This window comes from Schistocerca serialis, chromosome 8, assembly GCF_023864345.2.
Source record: "Schistocerca serialis cubense isolate TAMUIC-IGC-003099 chromosome 8, iqSchSeri2.2, whole genome shotgun sequence".
In the NCBI taxonomy this organism is placed as follows: Eukaryota; Metazoa; Arthropoda; class Insecta; order Orthoptera; family Acrididae; genus Schistocerca; species Schistocerca serialis.
This window is the reverse complement of record NC_064645.1, coordinates 630,522,774-630,540,568: the sequence shown is the minus strand read 5'-3', so window position 1 is coordinate 630,540,568 and position 17,795 is coordinate 630,522,774. Positions and strand designations below refer to the sequence as shown.

Here is a 17,795-nt window from a genome sequence, read left to right as displayed (position 1 = left end):
TTCCTCAGATGCATCCACAATATTCCTCAAAGTCAGAAATCCAGCCTTTTGCATCATTGTTGGTCTCATGATTATCCCCGCAAGTGCCAGATCTGTGTCTTTTATCATGACTCACCGTAAGAGGTAGGAGTAAAAAAACTACATACCTTATTTATAAAAGCCGAAAAGACGAATTTCTAAACCCTAGTTACACTAGATGTTATCTGTCAGGCATGAGATAAGTTTTGGGCCACAGCATATTTCTGCTTATTCTGAATGACATATACAATACTCTCTATGACTAATCAACAAATGCAGACTTTATTTTATTAGGAATACCCTGTTGGGAAACAAAATATAGGTTGAGAAATTCATACAATATACACAAAATTAAACAGGATTCAGCTCTTATGCCTACTCTACTTTTATGTCAAGTATAATCAGAAGCACCACATACCACTGGCTCTCATGAGTACAAATCTACCTGAGAGCCACCTAAAAGTACCTCACAGTCTTACTGAAAGTTTCAATCTGGCAGTAGCTCTCTGCCAATTCCTAAATGAATTTTGGAATTAGTCCTTATACACCAAAGCTGCAAGTGGTTTATTCAAGAACTGAATTACTCTTATATCAACATTGGAAATGCAACTGTGTGTAAGATTCTCTCACAAAATATGTCTGCCAAATTAGTAAAAAAATCATTTCCATCACTGAGTATTTTTTTCATGATGCAAGAACATGTAATTCCTTGACAGTTAACAGAGAGAAGCTTTTTAAAGTGCTATGCCTAGTACATTACTAAAAGAAAAGGGCTATTTGAAATGACAATGAGGATAATATTTTGCTGTATCATACCTGATGATAGAAGATTTGATGTTGTGTCACTTCCTGGTCCCACATCAGGCTGGGTCACTTGTTCTACCTCTTCTGCAGAAGCTGAGTCTTGCACACTGAGCATTAGCCCACCTGCAGAAACAATACAGATACGCATTTGCTGCCAAATTTAGTTTTCTTATTCGTAGAGGGCATGAGCACAACAAAAATTTTGAGCATGTGCTGCTGACCTGACCCCCCCCCCCCCCCCCACACACACACACCCCTTGGTGTTCAACACTGACACATCCTAGGTATTTGTTATTTATCACTTCTGACAATGTGACCTTGAAAAATGCCAAATTGCATCATGGTTTGGTGTCCACATTAAATAGGAGTTCCTGACATACTTGGCTGGGTAAGCCAGTCCAAAACTTGGTGGAACACAAGGCCCTATTACATCCAATAGGACCATGCCTAGTAAAGTACTGCGCTGTTTAGATTACATTACATAAATTATTCATTCCATGGATCTGTACTGAGGACACTCGTGTGTGTGAAACATAACAGATTTTTTTTCTTTCTTTTTCACATTTCTGCATTTATATTTATGTTTTCTAAAGTTCTTAGTTTTAAACTAAAATTTCACCAGTCATTTCCAAAAGTACCCACACAAAATGGCAATCCCCAATGGAAACAAGAGGATAACAACAGGTGTAAAGACAGTCCACCCAGATCTTGAAACATCTCATTCCCATAAGAAACATCCATATTGATAGTGGGACAGTGTTCCTAAGCTATTATCAAATTTACAGAAAGATTTACAGGAAGGTGTTGCCAGCTGAGAGAAAAAAATCAGCAAATAACAATGCTGAAAATAAAAGTGAATCAGTCTGGAAGGTTGTAATATAAGAAAAAGGAAAATAGAAACAGAATGACTAAAACTTAACAGACAAAAGGCAGAGGGATGTCAACAAATGATCCAAAGAAACTAGCAAATTATGTGAATCAATATTTTTCACATATAGCAAAGAAACAACAACAAAAATTCCCAACACCACTTATTCTCCAGCAAAAGATTTGTGTGTCAAGTACAGTGATGATGTTACCAACCTCAGCATACAAAGTCAGGAAAACAGAGCAAAAATTAAAAAGCAAGAAGTCAATCATCATAGATGTAGTGCCTAACTGTGTACGTAAAGAATGCATAATCAGTATACAGCCCCTTTAACTGACATGGCAAATGACTCTTTCAGCTCAGGTAACTTTCTGGAGTATCTGAAACAAGTGATAGTTGCGCTTCTACTACAGAAAGGTGATACAAAAGATATAGAAAACTACAGGTTCTTTTCTCTACTTTTAAGATTCTCAAGAATAATAGAATCCATCATGAAAGACAGACTAATGAATTCTTTGAATAAATATAACATCCTCAGTGAAGAACAATTCAGTTTTGAGAGTAGAGGAGCACAGAATAAGCCACAGTAGAATTTTCATAGTTTACTAATCAAAGACGAGTGGGACATAGCTATATTTTAGAGCTATGAAAAGCCTTTGATACTGTGGAGCATAAAATTTCCATGAAAAAAACTGGAATCATTATGAATATAAGGAATTTCCAATGACCGTTTCTAGCCATATCTGAAAAACAGGGTTCAAAGGGTAGGTTAAAACAGGTTTCAAATAAAGCAAAATAGTACCTGGACACCCCGCAAAGATCTATTTAAATGGTTGGGGATTCCAACTACACCCTGTGAGTACATCCACCAATCTGTTAAGCACCTCATAAAGAACATCAGCAATTATTTCACAAACAGCAACATTCATGATCATGGAACAAGAGCCAGACTACACTTACATTTACCAAAGGTAAACAAACAAAACACACAAAGTAACATTTTCTATAAGACAACAAAACTGTACAATAAATTGCCCAACAGGAATTTAAAAGAGACAATTAAAATCCGAATATTTGCAATGTCAGTTAAGACCTCACTGTTAAGTAAATCATATGAAAAAGTCAAGCATTATTTAGATAGCACAGAGCAAGTGATGGTACAAAGGTGACATCATTTAATAATACACAACTGTCAGTCTGCAGTAAATTGTCATCATTTAAGAATTCTTACTGTAAAATCCTGGACCCAGAATCTGTGATGGAAAATTCTAACCACTTTCCATTTATTGAAAAAAGAACTGATGTCTGTACGTTAGGAAACACAATTCAAGAAAATATGAGTTGCCATGAAACTTTTACATATTTGAGTGTATGCAACTGATGCTTAAGTTGGTCTTGAGAGAGCAAGAAAGGGAACCACCTCAGTACATTTGAATTTAAAGAAAAGGTATCATTTAGTAGACTTAATTTGAAGCAGAGAAAACTGTGATGGGACTCAGGCTGAAGATATGTATAATAGTGTAATCCAACTGTTATTAACTAATTCTGTGTGATATATAAGCTACTTGCTAGTCTTTACTTCAGGACACCAATGCATAGAAGCAAAATCTAACAAATCTAGTACCTTTGGTGGATCAGAACATAACTGCATCACTTAGCGAAAGAATGAATTATTTTGGGTGAAAGTGATGATGTCCCTCTACCACATATTTCCTATGGTCAAGTACTACAGTGGTGCTGTCTTTGCTAATAGGATGGCAACACAGAGATCTGCCTTCAGGTCGCCAATAGCCCAGTAGTCAGCTTGAGTTAGGGTTGAGATTCCTGAGATATTTTTGTAAGGAGAAATTTGGAGGCATTCATTTCCTCTTTAATCCATATTTTCATCTCATTCTGTCCCTTCCATCATCCCTGAATGGAAATTGGCACAGTGCTTATCAATGTTCTCTCTTCAATTTCCCACTCTGCCTAACACCTTATCCTTCATCTTTGTCTGCTCTTAGTCATCACAACAAATGGATCTGTCTCAACTTAAACAGCTTGAGACATCTGCCCTTTTTCCCACTTTCATAAACTGATTTATATTTCCTTCCTGAAGAGCGAATAAAAATTTCAAAATGTCAGGATTAGCATTTCCTACTTACAATTTTTCCATCGGCAGTAACAGCAATTTTATCTCTTGGAAGTAAGTAATCAGCTAGAAATTATGTTCACATACTAGGTCTGTTCAAAAAATTCTGGGACATTCGTAATTCTGCACCAATGGTGTATTGGAGCAAAATGAGGTTGGCATCCCTGCACAAATCGGTGTTTCACGTGTAACTGCTGGAAGTTTCATTGTTGTTTGTCTGTTAATTATTGTTCACTGTTGTTTTGAGTGAAACATTGTGTTGCACAGTTTGCAAATTTCGAGATGGCAGAGTTAGGGGAGCAACATGTCTGCATAAATTTTGCATAAGACTCAAGAAAACCTTTACACAGGAACACCAAAAGATGCAGAAAGCCTGCAGTGATGAGTGCTCAAGCTGTACTCAGTGTTACGAGTGATTCACATGGTTTAAAAATGGCTGCACAGAAGTTAAAGATGACCCACTCACATCAGGAACGTCAACGAAATTGTGTGAGCCAGTTACAGACTGAGTGTTCGAGAGATTTCAGAAGAACATAACATTTCAGTTGGATCATGTCATGAAATCTTCACACAGCATCTTGGTATGCATCATGTTTCCACCAAGTTTGTCCCATGGCTCAAGACCTTCAACCTCACAGGATTGCGCAAATGAGAATGAGATGTTCCTTAAGAGAATCATAACTGGTGATGAGACACGGGTCTACAGTTATGGTACCGAGACCAAGGTTCGGTCTTCACCGTGGCTCGGGAAAGGTTCTCCAAGACCAAAACAGCTCGTCAGGTCAAGTCAGAAGTCAAAGTCATGGTGATAGTTTGCTTTCACTTTGAAGGATTAATTCATCATGAATTCAGGCCACAAAGACAAACTGTTAATCAATGGTACATTCGGTACATGTTGTGATGCCTGCGAGAAAATGTGAGAAGGAAACAGCCTGAAATTTGGCGAGACAATTCATGGCTCTTGCATCATGATAATGCACCTGCACATTCATCTGTTGGTGTGTTACTATTGTACAAAACACAAAATCACTATGCTGCCTCTGTACTCTCCAGACCTGGCTCCTACGGACCGTTTTTTTTATTTCCAAAGTTGAAAAACACATTGAAAGGGCAAAGATTTGCAACAATAGATAAAAGAAAATTCACAGATGGCACTTCATGCGACCCAGCAAGAAGCCTACCAAGACTGTTTCTGGAAGTGGACATGACATTGGGAGTGATGTATCAATTGTGGAGGAGAGTATTTCAAAGAAGATCATGCACAATAAGTAAATGATAAGTGCGGAAAAAGTTTGTGGACAAAGTTCCAGAATTTTTGAACATACCTCGTATGCTGATAAATTCAAATGTGGGCCCATGTGTGATACCTGAATACCAGCAATTATGATGATGCTAAAATGTAGCAATGGTTTGATTAGTCAGTTGCAACACTTATCCCTTAAACATTATAATATGTGACTATCATTTACAATTAGTCAAATAAATGTTCAAGTTTCCTTTACCAAGCACCCCTCTCTCTTTTTACAACAATTTATTTTTATTTAATGATGCTTCCTTTATTTTTGCTTGTTTTCCTTAAAATTATTTTTCACTGATCAATGGGCTACAGAAAAAGGAAGAGCCATTCAAAAAGATGGCAAATCATTAGCAGCTACATTAACTTACACTTTTGTTAAAGCATACCTAAAAGCATCTGTGCATTCTGAGAATCTGATTCAACCTGAAGAGCATTGATCAGCAGATTCATAAGTCGTGGCTTCAGTTGTGCAAAAGTTACATGCCCTCTCTCGGGATTTGTGTTACTCAGTTCCTTGATTAGTAGATTCTGAAAATAAAAAACAAAACAGAGCAAAATAAATATTGATTAAACCCCACTCTACTAAAAAAATCAGAAAGTGAACACAATGGGCATCACAGTTGCCAGTCATTAACAGAAGTGTACAAAACAGTCATGTAACATATAATTCACTATGAGTTATACAAAGCAGAGAAATTTTATTGTAAGTGTTGGTTTCTAGTTGTCCTACAGCATCTGCTTCATTAAGGAAATCATTATCTATGTTCAGTGAGACGCAGCACCACAAAATTAAAATTGTTTACAACTAAAAGATGACAAGTTACCTCCACGAAATACATCACTGACACTTTAGTGTGATGTTACAGTTAAACACAAAAAGAAAATTGATAAGCTCAAAAGAATATGTAGTGTGAGAGAATTTTATAATTATCTACAATTTTTTTTGTTTCACATATAACAGCAATAATTCCAACATTAATGATAGAACTGGAAAGCATATTTTTGGAAGTTTTTTTCTAAACTGTTTAGAGTACACTACTTCTTTCCATGATAGTTAATGTAAGTAATAAACTCTGTTGGGGCAGTTCTAAGACTCATGAGTTCATTTGCAGTGCCCCTGACAGGTACAGACTGGGAACTCACCTATCACTTGTTTCTCTATTTTAGCACCCTAAACATAATCACTAACCTTCAAAGCGACTTATAGAGATAGAGCAAATAAAACTGGATTCTATGAAAATCATCAATTGACCATGAAAGGAACAAAATAGAAAAAACTAAAATTTTTAAGCCACCAACAAACACTTTCAGTTTTCTGGACATGCAGCTATATGCTGCTAGCATCCCTCTCAATCACACAGAATTAGCAAAAGAAATGCACACACACAAACACACACACACACACACACACACACACGCGCGCGCACACACACAGTTTGCAGACCTCATCTGCATGGGACACATGGGATAATACCCTTCTGTGTGTCCCACTTTTAAGGTGTAAGTTGTACATATAAGTATTTTGAGATTTGGGGATATGGTGATTTTGCTTGTTCTTTTAAAGCAAGAAATCTTTTCAGCAGCTTTGCAGGCTGGAGGGGTTTCAATCATTTTCCTACTTCTTCAGTATATTTCTACAACAACATTCTTCTATAAAGTTTTTCCAGTTGTTTTCAGAGGTAAATATCCTGAGTATTGAGACCACACACTTCCAATACTGTGGAAAAGATTATCATTGGCCAACATTTGACACTGTGGCTCACACTGTAAGTACCACACATTTTAGCTGTAGAATTAACACAATCTTTTGTTGATTTGTGGAAAGTGACTATCTCTGGCTTCTTTCCCATCCAGATACATGATCATAATCAATGGTGTCATTACTATGAAGCAAAGTTACAAGAATCATAAATTTGTTGTCATGTAGTATGTAGGAAACTGAAAGCATCCCACGACTGAAGCCAAACATACTACAATACTGTTTCTTCTCTGTAAAATCAACAAGATCTGATGACAATTGCATCTTATTTTTTTCTCACATTGACAATGCATGGCAGCCAGTTGTTTTCAGATAACTGATGACATCAAAACAGCAAAAAATTATTGGCAGTAATATAGTGACTGGATCCAAATACCTGTTTAGCCATTCTCTTCACCACTTCACCTTGCTTGTTAATGGCACATAAAAGACAAGCTTGCTATTCTCCAACACAAATATCCATGTTGACTGTGAAACTTGTCTTGGCATCAGCCAGAGAAAACTGTTTTATTACGTACACATTTGGTTTTCACAGTATGTACTGCTGAAATACACATCTACCTTGAAAACATTTCATCCACAGCTATGAGGTTCATTCAAATGAAACCTGGTCAGTACTTCTATCTTTACCATACACGTAAGGTGGCACCACGTAACTGCGGGTATGGTGGCATGATCTATTGGCAGAGAGACTGATACGTGCACAGTGTTTGATGTTGCATAGTGGCAGTGTGGTTTCACGTCAAAGAGAAGGTGGTCACACAAGTTATCGTCCACTACCGAATGTGCAGGCGAGTAAGCAGAAACAACGAGGAGTGATTCGATTTTTGGTGGCAGAGGGAGTTGTAGGCCGTGAAATGTATTAACGGAAGATGGCTGTGTACAGTGAGTACAGTCTGAGATGTTCAGGCATTGTAGAATGGTGCAAACGATTCCTTGAGCAGCTCGAGTCACTGGAAGACGATGCTCTTCCTGGACAGGCTCATCGTGTCATCACACAAGAAATGGTTGCAGAAGGGAATGCTTTAGTCTTGGACTACCGCAGAATCAACATGGACAAGATCCATCAGTTACAGGGTATTAGCAGGCACCACCCACACCATAATGCATCAACACTTGATCATTCGAAAAATCTGTGCATAGTGGGTTCCCCACCAACTGACTGCCAAACAGGGCAATACTAGAATGGTGCTGTCTTTGAGTCATCTGCAATGTTATCATGAGGAGGAATACAGATTTCTGTCACATATTGTCACAGGTGAAGAAACATGGTGTCACCATTTTGAAATGAAAAGCAATTGTCAGAGCAAGCAGTGGTAACATGCAACTTCACCACCTCCAAAGAAATCAAAGGCCATGCATACTAGTTCCGGGAAGGTCATAATGTCCATTTTTGCCCACAAGGGTCCACTACTTGTTGAGTTTCTGGAACAGGGACCCACCATCAATGCCCAGTGTTTTCAAGCCAATTTACAGAACAAGCCATCAAGACAAAACATTGAGGCATGTTGTCCAATGGCGTTATCCTCCTCCACGATAATTCCCGCCCACACACAGCCAATGCGTTGAAGATGACATCGTAGCAGTTTCGGTGGGAAACGATGGAACATCCACCGTACAGTCCTGACCTTTCACCGTGTGACTTTCACGTGTCTGGCGCTCTAAAACAAGCTATTCGCAGACAGCGATTTGCAATGGATGACGAAGTGTGTGACTGAGTCCAGGCGTGGATCCGACAGCAGCCTACTAGCTTCTTCAAGGATGGAATCGACCAACTATTGTTGCAATGGGATAAATGTGCCAACAGTTTTGGTGACTATTTTTGAGTATGTGTATTGTGTATAACTACATTTTTGAGTTAATAAAATTGTTACCATTACTTTACACTAATGACCAGGTTTCATTTGAATGCCCCTTATACATTGTTCTCTGTGCAATAGCTGTACTGACAATTTTCCAGAAATCAGAGTAATACAGTTGAATTCTGGTAGTTCACTTGTCAAGATGATGGAAAGGTATCTGGATCTTAAATCATTTGACATTTATCATGAGGATGAATTGTTCAACGCCATCACCTTCAGTCCCACAAAGTTCCTCCATGGTGATTCCATCTGTAGATTCCTGCTGTTGATGTCCCTCTCTCCAGAGGAATGATCATTGGTAGTGTCCACGTACAGATTCATCAATCGATCCATTATCCCAACATTCGATTGCAGTTTGAGGATTTTTAACTTTACCTGTAACTCCAGGAGAGTAAGTGTGATGATGACAGATACATGGTCTTATTATCTTTTCCCAATTAAAAGTTTCCTTGTTTTGTCATCCCTTTCTCCATCTTCATCAGTCTCTCACCATCTTTCTCTGTGACATAATTACCTTCACCTTCTTCCACCTCATCTTGAGAATCAAAATCACTCTTTACCCTCAAACTCTGTTGAACAGAGTACTTCCTAACCATTGTGTATCATTAATTCCTGTAGTTCTCAGAGAACTGTAGTTCTTAGACAAATAACAGAAATTCTGAATCATTTCTGCAAAGAATCATGAACATAAAAGAGACAGTACCAGAATAAATATGTCTTTGAACACAATGTGCCTTAAAACTTGAGTTCAAAGTACAACAGATTTCCATAAACATTGTATTATTCACCCTTCAAATCAGCAAAATAACAATTGCAATTGGGAAGGGAGGGAGGCTTGAAAGAAAAAATGAACCCTAATAAGTGGAATAATAAACTTGAGAGGCTATGGATGTCACATTTGCTCTAGAAGATGGCTTTGGAAAACTACACAGGAAGACAATCCTGTCCTGTGCAGTGACTGTGAATTTATGAATTCTATTTATTATTTATTTATTTACTAATTTCATGTTTCTTGTTGAACAGTAAAGTTTCCAAGTTGTAGATATAGAGCACTGATGGTATATTTAATTTTTTTTTTCAATTCTTAGAGGATATTAACCTTTCCTCAGTTTTGAGTTATTATGTGTGACATTCATGTCACTTGAACCTGAGAATGTTGGCTGTTTATATTTTGTGCAGCGTGAAAATTTAGTGTTGCTGTTTTCTTGTTATTTATAATTAGTGGTTTAAATGGGACCTGACACTGAGTTAGTGACAGTGTTTATTTTTTCTTGAAGGACCTAACTTTTTCGGATTTTATTATAATTGCCAAGTCAACAACAACTAATGCGGTTTTGTGGGACACGATATTCAACATTAAATCATTGACACAGAAAAGAAAACCATGTGATCTCTGTACAAACCCTTGTGAAATGCACATCAGATGTAAAAACTACGAGCTACATCTGAAAATCATGTTGCTTACAAGCAGAAGCAGAAGAGCATCAATCAAGCTGTGAGAAATGCTAAACTCAGACATGCCCATGTATTAACCAACAACAGATATAGTCCCTGCTGGAAACTGAACCAGTACTTCATATAACATTGTTACATTCCATACTGGATTTTCCATTGTTTGGTAATTCATATACAATTTAAATGTGATTACCTTGTGATGATAAACAACAGTAGCCATAAAAAATTCTATCTAAAGCCGTGCCTGTCTGTAACTCAACATGTCATCTTTACTATGGGTAGCAATTTGTCCTTCTCATAATTGTTAACCATAAATATGATCTTGCAAATCGCTCCAAACCTTGATAGTTGCAAAAGGTGTTGATTTCCTCTCCCTATTTTTCCTCACTCGAACCCTCAACACATGTACGGTACATGTATGGCTTATCTTGTGCACCGAACAGCTTTTGTCTTGATTGCCAAGCCTTATACCAAAGAATGTGTGGTAGAATTTTTCCACAAAACTCTTAAGGTCCTGTCTTTGCTTAGCAATTAAGTAGTTACAACAAACATAACAGTCTGTTTGGGTTATTCGAACACTTATGAGAACTCATTTCAAAGAAGCTGAAAAACTACATTTAACAACACAAATATATCCTCATAACATTACACCATGTCAACAATGAACTATAGCTTACTGCCTAACAGCCAGATGGCTGTAATATGTGTGACCAACTACTGCATCAATCAAACAATGGAAAATCCAGAATGCTGAGTCGCAGATAGGCACAACAAAAAAAGTCATGTGTGTGAGTTGCGTGTGTGTGTGTGTGTGTGTGTGTGTGTGTGTGTGTGTGTGTGTGTGTGTGTGTGTGTCTTCTATTTTTGATGAGTGTCTTACCGGCAGAAAGCTTTATTTGTGATAGTCTTTTTGTTGTGCCTATCTGTGACTCAGTGTCTCCACTATATGGTGAGTAGCAACTTTCCTTTTCATAATACTGCAACTACTGCATCTTGTGGAAATAAGATTTATCAACTGCAATAACATTTCTCTCTGTGTAGCTTAGGTTCAAATGAAAAATGAGTTTACTTGTTTTGTGAAAAAACAGCATGTGATAGAGAAAAACTAACAATACACCTGAAATCAGCAAAAAAACTACTTCAGTAATAGTGAAAATTACACAAACATCAAAAATTATGTTGGATGGTGAATAGATGAAAATCTACATTGGATTGAACACAGCTGCAATTTGCAAGATGGCATGTGTATCTTTCCAAGCCATACAACAACATAAAAATCTTTTCTCTTTTGACCTGAAAAAGAAAACTGTACACATTTTTATACTTCCAATTAATGATTACAGTGGTATTATCCTGCACGATGTTTCTCTGGAAAGCTCACAACATCGAACTAGTTACGAATGCCTGTGTTCTATATATCTGTGATGTTCAATCTTTGATCATGTTTCACCATCATAATGCACAACTGTCGTTGCTGCATGCAGACAAGCGCAGAGTTTCCCGTCTCACTGTCTCCTTTACTGACCTATCAACTTACACTGTCCCTCATATCTCTCCTTGATCTCAACACTCTTGTTTTCAACATAGCAGAAACACCTGTTACCATCAGAGCAAAATACATTCTATTCCAATCCATAATTCAGCCACTTTCTTGAAGTCCTTTTCAGTAGCAGGAACCTGACTCTGGAATAAACTTCCTCTTATCTTAGAGAGGTGAGTAACATCTTGAGTTTCAAAAGAGAGTTAATAACATAGCTACTGATGCAATGAGAATGTCTACACCTTTGTCCCTGCATGCACTCATTACCCCAAAAAATCCTTCTTTCTAACCAGATCTACCTTATCTACCAATGCACTTAGCTAGTGCAGTCTACTTAAATTTCCCTTCCCCATATCGCTATATCTGAAAATATCGATTTTGTACACTTATAAATACTTTTTTTCCCAACGGCCTCACCAGTCACTGTGGTAACACCAGCTTCCATCAGATCACAGAAGTTAAGTGCTGCCAGGTTTGGCCAGCACTTAGATGCTTGACCATCTGGGTCTGCCAAGCACTGATGGCAAGAAGATGCTGCACTAAGCCCTTGTGGGGCCAATTGAGGAGCTACTAGGCTGAGAAGTAGTGGCTCTGGTCATGAAGACTGACAACAGTCGGGAGATTGGTGTGCCCAATACATGTCCATCCATATCAACATCCAGTCGCACATAAAAATATTTCTGTTACTTGTCTTTTACCATACATCAGAACCACTGTATACATAGGTATGTACAGAAGTGTGTCAATTTCTGGATCCTGAAGCCATACTGTGAATCAGTTAGTATAATGAATGTTGTCAACCCGTTATATAAAAAACAATGTAAAAATGTAGTATAACAACAAAAACAATCAATTATTGATAAAATTATTTAATTGGATGGATAAAAAATCTATTCACCAAGTGGCAGCGGAACACACACGTAAAAGACTGTTGTCATTTTCAAGCTTTCAGAGCCAGTGGCTCCTCCTTCAGGCAGAAGGGTTGAAGGGGAAAGAAGAAGGGTGAAGGAAAAGGGCTAGAGAGGTCTAGGAAATGGGGTAGATTTTGTGAAAGTCAAAAATTCTTGTCAGACCCTATGCGCTTTCTGCATCCATTTCCCTACCCGATGGCTCCTACCCCTGTGACCGTCCCCGCTGCAAGACTTGCCCTATGCACCCTCCTACAACCACCTATAATAGCCCTGTAACTGGCAAAACATATACCATCAAAGGGAGAGCCGCCTGTGAAATGACACGTCATATGCCAGCTATTATGTAAACACTGTTCAGCCTTCTACATCAGCTTGACCACCACCAAATTATCAATTAGGATGAATAGGTATAGGCAGAGGGTATATACTGGCAACTCGCAATATCCTATTGCAGAGCATGCTCTACAACATGACATTCATGACCTCGGTGCCTGTTTCACCACACACGCTATCTGGATTCTTCCCCAAGACACCACCAGTTTCTCAGAACTCTGCAGATGGGAACTAGCACTACAACATGTCCTTGGTTCTCGCCAACCATCTGGCCTTAATTTATGTTAATTTCTTCCATCTCAGCTTTTCTTCACTGTAACTACTCTTTGCTTCACTCCGTTTTAGCCCTCTACATCTTTTATTGTCTTTCCCATCTATTTTTCACTGCCTCCTCCCACCTTTGTTACGTGCAATGCACTTAGCTTCTCACACTTAGTAACTAGTGCACGATGTTTCAATAGTAATCTCTGTCTTGCATATTACCCTGTCTCCCACTATTAAGCCCTCAGGATTTCCACTCTCATTCCGATGCAGTCCTCAACACTCAGTCATTCCTTCTCATCCCGTAGTGTAAGTCTCACCTGACCTGCAGTACTGGGTGACTTTCCCAAAATCTACCCCTTTTCCTAGACCTCTCTAGCCACTGGCTCCAAAAGCTTGCCAATCACAACAATCTTTTGTGTGTGTTCTGCCGGCACTTGGTGAGTAGATTTTTTAGCTATCCAATTAATCAATATAATATCTCTGATAAAATGGAAATCAAAGTAATTAGACAGTAATTACTAAAATATATCTCTCTCCATCTTTATGAATTGGTACTATTTTGGATATTTTCAGCACATCTGGAAAAACTTCTGATTTGAGTGAGCTTTACATACATGTTTTAAGAGATTCTATGATCAGGTCAGATAAAGCATCAATGCCAATGCTGTGTGTGTTTGGTTTCTTAGTGGCTTTTACTACTACTCTGTCTACGTTGCTAAAAAGGAACTGAGTTTTATTAGATGGGGCCTTCCTTCTAGCTGATTGGATTACTCTGATGTAGTGTTTTAGTTTCAAATCTTCAGCTATTGTAGTAAAGTAATTAGTGAATATGTTTGTTGTTTTTGATGAACTAAGGATTTTCATTTTTTTTTTACATGCTGCGGGCTATTAAAATTGCAACACAATGAATGCAGAATGAAACAAATCTCAAATTAGTACGAGGTGCCTGACATGCTTGGATGTACAAATGATAAGCATTTCAGTGCAACCACATGGTGTAGGAAGGAGTGACCTCACCTACATTCTGTATGTAAGGAAAAATTAAACAGCATGTTTTTCACTCAGAAATCACATCTGGATGTTGGTTGTTTACAAGTATATTATGTTAGCCTCAAGTAAGAAGGAGAAATGTCTAACAGCATGTTTTGCAATTTGATAGTGATAGAGACTATTGATGATATTTCTGTTCATGATGGTCAGGATCCCACAACTGTCACATGAATATGGAATCAATTTAAAATGAGACCCATACTCAATCCCATGCAGGATTTCAACAGCCACATAGGACCAGCACATGAGAGGTCAGGCCTACGGCATACGCAATCATACAGCCAGTTCATGATCCTTGAGACAGGAACTGTTTGCAGCATGACAAGTTTCCACAGGAAAACTGCAACAATATCATAGCATCATTGACAGTCAGCATAGCAACCGCTGTTGCAGCTTTCCTTAAGGGGGCAGCAGAGATAGCAAGACCAACAATGGTCTACCCAACAATAAGACTGGACACAGGAGTGGCACCCTGTCGGCTTTTTAGAAGATTTCCAGTTCCGTGTACAGTATCACAAAGGATGTATCGACATCTGGAGGTTCCAAGAACAATGTACATTGCAACAGTGCATTTGTCATCATCTAACAGGCTCAGCACCTCACATGATACTATTGGCAGTGATTGGGTTCACAACACGGTTATACCTGCTTCACACAGCCAGTAATTTGGACAGTAGCTCTTACATTTATGACATCATAAGGCTGTTGGTTGTGTCTTGTCTCACACTGTTACATCTGCTTCACACAGCCAATAATTTGGACAGTAGCTCTTACATTTATGACATCATAAGGCTGTTGGTTGTGTCTTGTCTTCGAGTTCCCTGTGACATTATTTTTCAAACATGTAAGGCAAGACCACATGTTGCCCATGCTGTCCTGAGCAACCTTGAGATAGAGTTGCAGCACGTAAATTAATATACCAGTCTCTATCATCCAAGCTTAGCTTAACTCAATGCTCATCCTGGTCAGAGCCACTGTTGTTACCAGAAGTGACAGTTCTGCATTTTAAATTTCACACTCTGTAGCCTTCCAATAACTTACAAATTAAGTAATGTTTTCTTTCTTTTATACCATATTCTCACAATCACAAAAAACTCGTATCTGCTGACCTTCCTGGTGCAATTTTAATTTAGAACAGTATATTAACCCACTACCTTCCTGATTAAGTACCACATAGCTTTTACTTCATATACTGCATTTTGAATATAGTAATCAATACTTTTTTTTGTTTGTTTAATTACTTTTCTTAAAACACACACACACATTATATATCTAAGGGTTCTGTACCTCAGTTGGTAGAAATGGAACCCATCTAAGATCACTTTGTTGTTCCTCTGCCTGTCTGTCTGTCTGGCTGCCTGATTGACTGACTGACTGCTAAAAACTAGTTTTCTCTGGAAAGGGTAGTCATATTTTAGATTTAGATTTAGATTTACTTTCATTCCAATTGATCCATACTGAGGAGGTCCTCCAGGTTGTGGAACATATCAAGTAGAAATTTATGCCACAAACTAAGGTCTACAGTCCCTTGGTGGTGTAGCAAACTGAAGCTTCTAAGCCAACGCAATCAAAAGATACAGCCATTTATTTCACGTATTCTGATACTGGAAAACTCACTCATCAAATGCAACAATGTACTTCCCATTGATCTAGAATCACAAAATTTGGCAAGGTGCCAGGTTTCATAGTACAACTAAAGGAAAAAAATCAGAAAATTGTAAATCTGTAATGATATCACATGAATAAAAAAATTTTTGTAATTTGTTATCAGACTTCAAAATTAAAATTGAAACATTACCAAAAGTCTTGCAATTCAGTGTCAGTAACAGACAAAAATTGTAGAGGTTCTCAATTCCTGGGATGGATCAACTGTCTATACACATAATTAAGTTTTTATGAAATCCTCAGAGTGCGAGTTCTACTTGTACCTGGCCGATTTTTGTAATATGTTGTATGTTTGTTCATGTGTTAGAGCATTTCTTTTCTTACACATTTTGTGCAGTTTCTCTTTTTCTGGCATCAAGATCTAATTCTTTTAGGGATCCAACTATTTGCATTTCTAATACTAACATTTAAAGTATGTAAAGAAACGCCTGCTTCAAAATGCATTACTAGAATACCTAACAATGTTGTGGCCCTCAGTCCAGAAGACTGATATGATTCAACTTCCCTCCCTGGTCCATCCAAGCCTTGGCCTCTCTCTTAACACTTTTAGCCCCCCCCCCCCCCTTCCTTTTCTACCACCCATCCTTCCCTCCTTCACTTAGTGACAATTCCTTGATACCTATCTATCAATCCCTTCTTTTAATCACACTGTGGCATAATTTTATTTTTTCCACAATTTGATTCAGTACCTCCTCATTAGTAATCTAATCTACCCATCTAGTCTTCAGCCATCTTCTGTAGCACAGCATTTCAAAGTATTATACACTATTCTTGTGTGTACTGCTTACTGTCCATGTTTCATTTTCATACGAGGTTACCTTAAATACAAAATGCTTTCAGAAAAGACTTCCATATATTAGATGTTAACAGATTTCTCTTTTCCAGAAAAGCTTTTCTGATTTACAACTACGCATTTTATACCCTCTCTACTTCTGCCGTCATCTACATCTACATCTACATCTACATTGATACTCCGCAAGCCACCCAACGGTGTGTGGCGGAGGGCACTTTATGTGCCACTGTCATTACCTCCCTTTCCTGTTCCAGTCGCGTATGGTTCGCGGGAAGAACGACTGTCTGAAAGCCTCCGTGCGCGCTCTAATCTCTCTAATTTTACATTCGTGATCTCCTCGGGAAGTATAAGTAGGGGGAAGCAATATATTCGATACCTCATCCAGAAACGCACCCTCTCGAAACCTGGCGAGCAAGCTACACCGCGATGCAGAGCGCCTCTCTTGCAGAGTCTGCCACTTGAGTTTATTAAACATCTCCGTAACGCTATCACGGTTACCAAATAACCCAGTGACGAAACGCGCCGCTCTTCTTTGGATCTTCTCTATCTCCTCCGTCAACCCGACCTGGTACGGATCCCACACTGATGAGCAATACTCAAGTATAGGTCGAACGAGTGTTTTGTAAGCCACCTCCTTTGTTGATGGACTACATTTTCTAAGCACTCTCCCAATGAATCTCAATCTGGTACCCGCCTTACCAACAATTAGTTTTATATGATCATTCCACTTCAAATCGTTCCGTACGCATACTCCCAGATATTTTACAGAAGTAACTGCTACCAGTGTTTGTTCCGCTATCATATAATCATACAATAAAGGATCCTTCTTTCTATGTATTCGCAATACATTACATTTGTCTATGTTAAGGGTCAGTTGCCACTCCCTGCACCAAGTGCCTATCCGCTGCAGATCTTCCTGTATTTCGCTACAATTTTCTAATGCAGCAACTTCTCTGTATACTACAGCATCATCCGCGAAAAGCCGCATGGAACTTCCGACACTATCTACTAAGTCATTTATATATATTGTGAAAAGCAATGGTCC

At 38.3% G+C, this 17,795-nt stretch overlaps 1 protein-coding gene across 6 annotated transcripts in view; it reads right to left on the bottom strand.

Annotated features, from left to right (window-relative positions):
• The window catches only part of LOC126417188 (ral GTPase-activating protein subunit beta), a 395,509-nt gene that overhangs the window by 190,499 nt on the left and 187,215 nt on the right, over nt 1-17,795 (bottom strand). For all 6 annotated transcript variants that reach the window (XM_050085090.1, XM_050085092.1, XM_050085093.1 and 3 more), the window contains 2 exons: nt 5,505-5,646; nt 835-945 (listed from right to left, as the gene is read on the bottom strand). In XM_050085090.1, the coding sequence (XP_049941047.1) occupies nt 835-945; nt 5,505-5,646 (253 nt within the window). The remainder of the gene's footprint in view (nt 1-834; nt 946-5,504; nt 5,647-17,795) is intronic.